The sequence below is a fragment of the Tursiops truncatus genome, chromosome 14 (assembly GCF_011762595.2).
Source record: "Tursiops truncatus isolate mTurTru1 chromosome 14, mTurTru1.mat.Y, whole genome shotgun sequence".
In the NCBI taxonomy this organism is placed as follows: domain Eukaryota; kingdom Metazoa; phylum Chordata; class Mammalia; order Artiodactyla; family Delphinidae; genus Tursiops; species Tursiops truncatus.
The window spans coordinates 20462506-20473437 of NC_047047.1; the positions used below are offsets into that span (position 1 = coordinate 20462506).

Genomic DNA, 10932 nt, shown 5'->3' on the forward strand with positions numbered 1-10932 from the left:
AGGATTGCTTGGACAATTCTGGGTATTTTGTGGTTCCATACAAAATTTAAGGTTATTGTTTCTAGTTCTGGGGAAAATGTCATGGTAATTTTATAGGTATCATTAAATCTGTAGATTGCTTGGATAGTATGGTCATGAACATCTTAATTCTTTCCAATCCAAGAGCATGAATATCTTTCCACTCTGAGTCATCTTCAGTTTCCTTTATCAACGTTTATAGTTCTCAGCGTACAAGTCTTTCACCTCCTGGTCACATTATTCCTAAGTATTTTTTTGATGTGTATTAAAAGAGATGGTTTCTTTTCTTATTCTTTCTGATATTTCATGTTATTGTAAGGAAATGAAACACAGGTCCTGTATGCTAATCATGTAGCTGTACCTTGCCAAATTCATTTATCAGTTCTAATACTTTTTGGTGGAGTCTTTTGTGTTTTCTATATAGAGTATCATGTCATCTGCATTTAAAGACAATTTTACATTTACCTTCCAATTTGGATACCTTTTATTTATTTCTTCTTGTCTAATTGCTGTGCTAGTACTTCCAAATACTATACTGGATAGAATTGGTAAGAGTGGTCAATCCTGTCTCTTCCAGATTTTAGAAGGAAAGCTTTACTACTTCTCATCATTGAGTATTATGTTGGCTGTGGGTTTATCATAAATAGCTTTATTATGTTGAGATGTGCTCCCTCTATAAACACTTTGTTAGAGTTTTTATCATAAGTGAATGATGAATAAGTTTTTTTAACGTTTTATTGGAGTATAACGACTTACAATGTTGTGTTAGTTTCTGCTGTATAACAAAGTGAATCAGCTATACGTATACATATATCCCATATCTCCTCCTCTTGCATCTCCCTTCCACCCTCCCTATCCCACCCCACTAGGTGGTCACAAAGCATGGAGCTGATCTCCCTGTGCTATATGGCTGCTTCCCACTAGCTATCTATTTTACATTTGGTAGTGCATATATGTCAATGCCACTCTCTCACTTCGTCCCAGCTTACCCTTGCCCCTCCCCATATCCTCAAGTCCATTCTCTATGTCTGTGTCTTTATTCCTGTCCTGTCCCTAGATTCTTCAGAAACATGGGGCTTTTTTTTTTTTTAAGATTCCATAGGGATGCTGAATTTTGTCACATGCTTTTTCTGCATCTATTGAAGCAATCATGTGTTACTTGGCCCCTCTTGCTTGATATTGTGTATTACATTGATTGACTTGCCTATATTGAAAAATCCTTGTGATCCTGGGATGAATTCAACTTGATCATGGTATATGATCTTTTTTATGTGTTCTTGGATTTGGTTTGCTAATATTTTGTTGAGAAGTTTTGCATGTATATTCATGAAAGATATTGGCTTGTAGTTCCTTTCTTGGTAGTGTCTTTGTCTGGTTTTGGTATCAGGGTGGGCGATTCTCTCTTTTTTTTTCATTTATAAGGTGTAGGTTGTTACTTCTCCTCTTTTGTCTCTTATTTTGTTAATTTAGATCCTCTCTCTTCTCTTCATGTTGAGACTGGGCCAAGATTTGTTAATTTTGTTTACCCTTTCAAAGAAGCTACTCTTGGTTTTATTGATTTTTTCCTTTTTTTGGTCTCTATTATATTTATTTCATCTCTAATCTTATTATTTTCTTCCTTCTGCTGAATTTAGGCTTTTTTTGTTCTTCTTTTTCTAATTCTTTTAGATGGTAGGGTAGGTTGTTTATTTGAGATTTTTCTTGTTTTTTGAGGAAAGCCTGTAGTGCTAGGAACCTCCCTCTAACAACTGCTTCATCTGCATCCCATAGATTTGGTATGACTGTGTTTTTGTTGTCATTTGTCTCAAGCTATTTTTTAATTTCCTCTTTGACATCATAGTTGAGCCATTTGTATCCTAGTAGCATGTTGTTTAGTCTCCATGTAATCATTTTTTCCTCATTTCTCTTATGTGGTTGATTTCTATTTTCATGCTGTTGTGATCAAAAAAGAGGCTTGAAATAATTTCTATCCTCTTAAATTTGCTGATGATTGTTTTGTTTCCTAGTGTGTGGTCTATCCTAGAGAATGTTCCATGTGCACCTGAAAAGAATGTGTATACTGTGTGGGTTTGGATTTAATATCCTGAAAAGATAAGTCTAACTGTTCTGTTTTTGTCATTTAGGATCTCTGTTTCCTTATTGATTTTCCATCTGGAAGATCTGTCCATCAGTGTGAGTGGGGTGTTAAATTCTTCGACTATCATGGTATTCCCATCAATTTCTCCCTTTACATCTGTTAGTAGTTATTTTATGTACTTAGGTGCTCCTATATTGGGTGCACATATGTTAACAAATGTAATATCCTCTTCTTGTATTGATCCTTCTATCATTATATAGTGTCCTTCTTTGTCTTTCTTTATGGTCTTTTTATTAAAGTCTATTTTGTCTGTTAGGAGTATTGCTACCCCTGCCTTCTTGTCATTTCCATTTGCATGAATTTTTTCCGACCACTTCAGTTTCAATCTATATGTATCATTGCCCTAAAGTGGTTGTCTTGTAGACAGCAAACTGTAGGTTCTTGTTTTATTAGCCAACCTGCCACTCTATGTCTTTTGATTGGAGCATTTAGTCCATTGACATTTAAGTTAATTATTGTTAACTATGACTTTGTTGTCATTTCAAACCTTGTTTTCCAGTTGATTTTGTATTTCTTCTTTGGTCCTTTCCTTTTCTTTTTGTTTTTCATTTTGTGAATTGATGCTTTTATTTTGTATTATATGTATGTTCTCTTCTTTTTCTTTTTTGTTTTTGTGAACCTTGTATGTTTTTGATTTGTGGTTACCCTGTTTTTCAAGTGTATTAACCCATTACTATGTCTACTTGCTTTAGACTTGTAGTCATATAGACTCAAAAATATTCTTTAAAAATAATCTACATTTTCTTCCCCCCCCACACCATTTTATGATTTGGATGTCCTCTTTCACATCTTCATGTTTATCCTTTTGCGGTTCATTGTTGTTATCATTGTTTTCACAAATTTTTCTTATTTTTTTAAATCTGTGTACTGGCTTAATTAAGTGATTTACTTTACAATTTTGATATTCTCTTTCCCCTAGATTCCTACTTCTTTTTTATAAAGAAAGACCTCTCAATATTTCTTTTAGGAATATTTAGTTTAGTATTGCTGTATTATTTTAGTTTTTGCTTTTCTGAGAAATCGTTTATCTCTCCTATACTGAAAAATTATCTTTATGGGTAGAGTATCCTAGGTTTCAGGTTTTCCCTTTCTGGATTTCAAGTACATCTTGCCACTTTCTTCTTGCCTACAACGTTTTGTAGAGAAATGAATTGATAGCCTTATGTGGGTTCCCTTATAATCAATTATTTATTTTTCTCTGCTGCCTTTAGAATCCTCTCTTTATCTTTAAATTTTGTCATTTTAAGTAGAATATGTTTTGATGTAGATCTATTATGTTCATATTGTTTAGGACCCTCTGTGCATCCTGTACCTGGATATCTGTTTGCTTTTCTAGCTTTGGGAATTTTTCATCCATACTTTCTTCAAATATATTTTCAATCCCCTTTTCTCATTCTTCTCCTTTTGGGATCCCTATTATGCATAGATTGGCGTGCTTTACATTATATCATAGGTCTTATATACGGCTTTCATTCTTTTTTTTTTTTTTCTTTCATTTGTCTATTTGTCTGCTGTTGTGATTCGGTGATTTCCGTTATTCTATTTTCCAGGTCACTCATTCATTCTCGCATTATTTATTTTTCTAATTATGCCTTTAGCTCAGCTTGGTCTTGGCAAGTGAGTTTCCTAATTTTAAGTGGTTCATCTTTAAGTTTCTAGTTCCTTTTTACTGTGGTCTCCCTTTATACTGATTGCTTTTCTTAATTCCTTTAGTGTTTTTATTACCTCCTTTGTGAACTCAAGATCTAGTAGAATGGAAAGGTCCGTTTCACTGTTTGTTCTTTCAGGACTTCTCTTGTTCTTCTAATTGGGAGTGGTTCCTCTCCTTCTTCATTTTACTTATATTTATTTATATTTCTCTGACTCTCTGTGGTCTTGAAGAGCTAATTTTAAGTGGGAGCATCCCTGTGTAGCCTGCATGAGTCTCATATTTTTGGTGCAAGTGTTGTTTGTTTTATATGGATGCCTCCATACCTTTCCTCAGTGTGTGCTGGGCAGATCGCTTAGATAGGGGGTGTGATTGTGGTTGTGGTGACCAGAGCCTGCACTTGACATTGAGCAGGTCTCCTCTTTGCTCTGTGGTTGTCACAGCCCTGTTGGGACATGGTCTGCTCCCCAGTTGCTGGATAGAAACCCCCATATCCATTTCCAAGCTTTGGTGTGAGGTAGGCAGGACTGGAGCACTCCTGCTGGGAGAGGAGTCACTTAGTATTCCTCTGCAGGAGCTGTCCACTGGGAAGTGTGGTCTGTGGTGTCACCTGTCACCCTTGGTGTGGCCTCACAAAGGACTGTTGATGACATTGCCCTTGGCCCAGCCTCAACCACGGGAATGCAGGCAATCATCCTGGGTGTGCCTCAGGGCTTGTGCTCACAAAGCCACCAGCGCAGACCCACAGGTGCACATCCACTGAAATCTGGCTCTGGGACCACAGGAGTCACATCTGAAACCAAAAAGCATGGTGCTCCAAATACTGCTTAAAGACTTCTGGTGGACTACTAAGTCTGCTTAACTGAGCAAATAAGTGTAGGGTCATTTGTGGTATAGTCTGATGGTACTAGACAAATCATGACCCAGTTGAATACTTCCTAGATCTGTAACTCAGAATGTTAGTGTTTAATGCTTTGCCAAGCACTTTTTGTTTTATGTCATGTATTATAGAGTGTTAGAGCTAAGTGTCATTATAGATCATTTAATCCTAATGGGAAATCATGTAAAATAGATACCAGGAAGAGAGTTCAAGGGTTTAGCTCACAGCAAAGATTTTGGGGCTAGTGGAAAATAGGAATGAAGTATTAATAAAGCTAAAGGTAGAAAAACATAGATAGGAGGAAGTGTTTTCAATAACTGCCAGTATTTGCAAATCACCTTCCTGGGCTGGAAAGGGCATTGATAGGCTGTCTCTCTTAAAAAACGAGGGGCAGCATAGACACATAGCTAAGAAGAGGTATAACAGAAATTAAAATCCAGTTTACCAACTTCCAGTCCATTTCCTTTTCCACTTTATACCCATTGTTGAGCTAAAGCTGTACAAAGGATGGTAAAGGTCATAAATCGGTGAGTTACCAAATCAGACCAATGCTGGAAAGACCCCAAGGTTTCCCACATCAACCTGCTGATGTGATCAAAATCCCATCTGCTTGAGAACTTAAATCCTCTTGAAGCTGAAAGCCAAGAGTTTTCCCTCATGCTCAAGTCATTCAGTCCTCCTGACAACACAGTGCTGAGAGTTATGGAAAAGCACCTTATTTCCTTAAGGGAATGTTATTTTTTCTTATTAAATCATTGAGTCCATCTTGTGGTTCTTAGGGGGGAAGATTGTTTACATTTTGTGTTTGATTTCTGGTTTTTGTCATTTCTGAAATTTTGGCAGAAAAATGGCACAAAGGACACTTCCCTAGAGGGGACAATGTTTACCTGTTCCTCTTTCTGTCTTCTGGCTCTCCCATGAGAGTGACCCTCCCCTAGGGAATGTTATCACTTTTAATTTAGTTACAAGTAGTCAAATTGATAGTAGTTTGGGATTTTTTCTTGTTTTCTTGTATTTAGGTAAAATATGTGGGCTTCCCTGGTGGCGCAGTGCTGGAGAGTTCGCCTGCCTACGCAGTGGGCACGGGTTCGTGCCCCGATCCAGGAAGATCCCACATGCTGTTGAGCGGCTGGGCCCGTGAGACATGGCCACTGAGCCTGCATGTCCAGAGCCTGTGCTCCGCAACGGGAGAGGCCACAAAAAAAAAAAAAAAAAAAAAAAAAGAGTCAGTTTTTGAAAAATAGGTCAAAAATTCAGCAATGCCCTCTTCTCATTCCTTCTACCCATGAATCCAGCCCTCTCCACCAATGTGAGTGACTCTAAAGACAATGGCTAATGAATACGTGGTTTTGCTATGAGAGAGGAAGAAGAAAGGAACAGTGCACTTACTGACTCTGAATCAGGCTGGGGCTGCTGCCATTGCCTTCATTCATCAAATTGGAATGATATCCTATAGGGCTACCTTCACTCATTTAGTTTTCCCAGGATTAGGGAATATGGTCACTGACACAGCCCAGAGCCTTGGGTGAGCTCTTATATTCCTTTGCAAGACACACCCATATTTAGAGCGAAGAGACGGATGGAAGTTTCAGTCACCCACCTTAAGGTGTTGGAGGGCAGGATGCCTGTCAATTTAACTATGACAGTTTTACCACAAGAAAGAAATGTGAAAATTCTGTCATTATCAAAAGTGAGTTCATATTTCACAATTGTCCTCCAAAGGCATACTTTATTAATCAAGACCCTATTACAATTTACTCACTAGGATAGATTGTTATATCTTTTCAGAGTCTTTTAATCTAAATGGTATCTTTTCCCACAACACTGTGTTTCTCAGGAAGTCAAGAAGCATGGGCCATTCTGTGTTTCTGATTGCTATTATTTACTTTTTCTCAAATAATTGTTTTACTGTAGCAAGATTACTTCTCAACTCATGCTATCTATATTTCCATGAAATATTGTTTTTTCACACTTGAATTTCCACTGAGCTCTAAATATAGTTATGGCTTTGCATTTAAATATTTTTCGTGAAGTAAGTTCTTTTTCCTTTGTAACAAAAGAATCTGTTGGTTGTCCTATCCTTCCTGTTAGATTATTTGTGTGTTCTACTGACTTTTGGATTCTGAGGACATGAATCAATTACAAGCTCAGTTGCATTGACTGCATCTCACACAAGCTGGCCTATAAAAACCACTTGAGAGTCAGGGTCTGCAGAGAATTCCAGCTTAACATATTCCCAGACTGACCAAAATAAACCTCAGCCACTTAGCATGTATCGCATCCTTGCCAAAATTGCCAACTCAGAAGTAAACATGACTAAGGAATTTTACTTCTTACTAAGAAGTAAACATGAAGCTGATCACCCTTTCAAGTAGAATGCAAAAATAAGTGACCCTTCTTCTACAGCCAAATGATAGTTTGCGAGGCAGTTGTCAGCAGCCCAGGGGAGTGAGCACCTTGATGAAGTAGAGATCTAACTTACATGCAATGTAGGATCAGGTCTACAATTTCATCCATCTCTTGCTCTTACCCTTGCTTAACCCTCTCTCATTCTTCCTTTGATTCTGCATCATTTGACTCTAGTCCTCCTAGGCTTGAAATTCCTCCATTGCCTCTTATTATATCACATTATTTTTATCCATCAAGGAAGTTCCATCTCTCAGAAGATCAGCAAGGCAAGTTTCCACATTTCATTTTCCTTAAGATTTTGGCTCATCTATTGAGTTGTGAGATGATTATGAAGTTGCTTTAAACCTAGCTACCATGTAGAAGAGGCAACACTGAACCACCGTCTCCTCTTACTTTCATTTCCTTCTCTGACCTCACTTATCTGTGACACTTGTCATCCCCATACTCACCTCCACTTATCATCCAACATTTATTTAATTCTACTGAACAATTTAAAAGAAATACATGTGTATGCCTGCAGGAGTGAGCACTTGAGACATCAACCAGAAGAAATACTCCAGTAGATGTGCCCCTTAAAAGTTAATACCACATTTTGTGCCACAGTTGCCTATCAGGGAAGAGTCGGGGAAAGAATAAACTTCACCTGTTCCTGGAAAAAGTGCTGACCTGTTAATGAGAAACAGGCAATATCTGTGGCAATTCCCAGGCTTTGCTGGGAAGAGACTCCTCCCCATGGCAGGAATCTCCTTGAACCAAAGCCAGGCCCTTCCCATGACCCCTGTCCTGGCTCCCCGATCCTGTTATTCATTTAAGTGCCACTCCCTCAAATCCTCTTATAAAAACCCAGTCTTTTCTGCCCCGACAAACCAGTGCAGATCCCTTGCAAGAGAAGTAAGTAGGTGCTGAGACAAGATGACACCCCTGACAGGGGTTTCACCTCACATATTTCAGGGAAGGTATACAAGGATCCCTGTCCTCAGATGAATGCAGGAGCTCTGAGAGCAGGCAAAGGCAGTCCTGGGAGGCCCCAGGTTGTAGTAGGATATATAGATTTTCAGATTCTTTCCAGAACTATGGAAGGGGATGGAAGCCATTAAGATGGATTTATTCCTAGGGAACTAGACAGAGGAAAAGACAAGAGGTTACAACAGGGGGTTTCTCACAGTCTCTCTCTGACCACCTTTTTGTAGTTCTCTGGTTGTCTCCGCACATCACAGACAAAATGATGCCTTCCATGGGCGTCCCAGCCTGTCCTGGATGCTGCTCTCCTGCCTGATGCTCCTGTCCCAAGTCCAAGGTGAGACTTTTCTGCCTCTAGCACTGGGTTCCCAGTGTTTGCTCAGGGCCAAGAAGAGGAGGAAGCTCCTGTGTGCCTCCCGTGGTAATGGTACAATCCCCACACAACAACACTGCCTGCAATTCCTGCATCATCATCCTTCCTTCAGGGTAACTAGTGGTGGGAGGTACCTCAGTGGTCCAGTAACAGTGGGATGAGATGATTCTCAATTTTCAGTAGAGTCTAATTTATGCGGGTATATTAAGGAGGGAAAGCATAGAGTGTCAGTAATGAGATGAGTAGAAGGAGAATGACTGGAGGATCCAGTGTAGAAACAGTCAGCCAAGACGAGGAGGAGGCTTGGACTTTTGAATAAGGCAGATGAATAAAAAGAAAACAGACCATCTCCCAATTACTAGGTCTACTTTATGATTAAGAAAAACTCCTGGAAATATTGGCACTGGTGACAGGCAGTCAGGAGTTTGGTGTCACTGCCTCAAGCTGTGGCACCACAGATATTCCTCAAGGTCACCTCCCCACTCCAATCCCCTCTCTCCACTTTGCCCCATCCCTCTCCTTTATTTCTTCCTCGCCAGGGGAAGATTCCCAGAAGAAACTGCCCTCTGCACGGATCAGCTGTCCGAGAGGCTCCATGGCCTATGCGTCCTACTGCTATGCCTTGTTTACAACACCTAAAACCTGGATGAATGCAAACGTGAGTGCTGGGATTTGCAGTTCGGGCTGGTAAGGAGAAGCAAATTAGAGACAGGGTTTGGGGGCTGGGAGTTCCATTCTCTAGAGTTTCTTGAGGGTGAGAATGAGCACCTCATCTTTTGCAAACACAACTCCTTCTCACTTACCTTGTTCCTGCCCTTCCCTCAGTGAGGGTCTCAAGCTCCTCCCCAGTCTCTCCCTTCTCCACACAGATGGCTTGCCAGAAGAGATCCTCAGGACAACTTGTGTCTGTGCTCAGTGGGGCTGAGGGATCCTTCGTGGCCGCCCTGGTCAAGAACACCTTGAAAACCGTCTCAGACGTCTGGATTGGGCTCCATGACCCCACAGAGGTACGCTTACATCCTCTCTAGTCTGTTACCTCCCAGGATGCTATGGCCACACAGGCCTGCTCGCTGTCCCCTGTGCCTGCCTAGGAAAAACATAGAGATCCCTAGAGCTTGGAGGTCAAGGGGGTAATTGAAGAATGGAGGGCCTTGAGACCAGCTGCAGAGCTGAGTTCTGTGCAGGTCTCAGTCTCCAGCTAAGGTTAATCTGCCTCTTGTCAAGCTTTTACACAATTCACACACCACGTCTTGATTCAGTTTGCTGTGCATCCCTGAGTCTGTACATGCTGCCCTTAGCAAGTGCTAAATGAGTATTTAGGATTGATGCATTTTTCCCTTATAAAACATATGTTGTCTTGGAGGTTCAGAGGGTAATCACAAATGTACCACCAAGTGTAGTTCACACAGTGTCAAGTTACTCTGAGGGGTTTCTATTCGTCTTTGTGATTATTGACTTTTGAATTTGCCAATAGAAGCAAAGAGTTAGGGATTGTTTCCCAGAGGAGAGCTGTTGGGCATCACCTGGTAGAGCAGAACTAATTCCATGATGCTGGGGAGGGTGCCAGGTGTTCCAGCTGAGGGAATCGTGCCAGGAGACCTCTAAAGGCCTTTCCACTTCACCTGACTCCATCCCCTACTCTATAGGGCTCTGAGGCCAATGGCAGTGGATGGGAGTGGAGTAGCACTGATGTGGCTCAATTACGTTGCCTGGGAGAAAGATCCCTCCACCAGCTCATCCCCTGGTTATTGTGGGAGCCTGTCCAGAAACTCAGGTAGGAAACAGAGGAGGTCACTTCTTTCAGCCTTTTTCCATCCCCTCATCCCCTATTTCTGGGTCTGGTCTTCAGAGAATCCCCCTGGGATGGAACTGTTCATCTGTTCCCATCTCCTCTCACCTCTCCTTTCTTTCTCTCTCTTTCCTCTGGAGTGGGACCCTGGTGACTTTGAGGGAGAGCCTTTGAGTCCTAGGCCAGAAGCTGGGATGTGTCCCCATTGGTTTCTCACCAGCTCCATTCACTTGAGCTCTTCTGTCTCTTCAGGCTATCTGAAGTGGAGAGATTATAACTGTTCTGTGAACTTACCCTATGTCTGCAAGTTCAAGGGCTAAGTCAGATGGGAAGTCCACTAGCCTGAGTCTGGTGTGCAGCTCATCATGGACTTGGAACCAAGAGTGAAGACCTATCCCGGAAAGGGGAATCCTCCCCACACCCCCAACCTGGCCTCATTCTGGCCTTCCCTGTCTCTCAGCCTCATTTCAGGCATTTGTGTGTGTGTGTGTGTGTGTGTGTGTGTGTGTGTGTGTGTGTGTGTATGCATAGCATGGCCTGAGGTCTTGTAGAACAGTAATAAATATCTTATTCCAAACTTACCTGCTTTTGTGCTCTTGTCTTATAACAAGACTCTGAGGAAGATGTTTGTATGGGAAGAATCTAGGGGTGGCCTCTGTCAAGTTTCATCCAATTTCCTTGGAAAATGACTGAATGTACATTCCCACCAGTGTATTTG

The 10932-nt window shown here is 40.9% G+C and overlaps 1 protein-coding gene across 1 annotated transcript; it reads left to right on the forward strand.

Annotated features, from left to right (window-relative positions):
* Window positions 1-8314: 8314 nt before the first annotated feature.
* On the forward strand, window positions 8315-10534 carry LOC117307862 (lithostathine-like). The gene is given in 7 exon segments (XM_033838392.2): window positions 8315-8330; window positions 8333-8389; window positions 8965-9083; window positions 9295-9432; window positions 10072-10119; window positions 10121-10199; window positions 10467-10534. Coding segments are annotated over 7 exon segments (525 nt in total).
* Window positions 10535-10932: the final 398 nt, after the last annotated feature.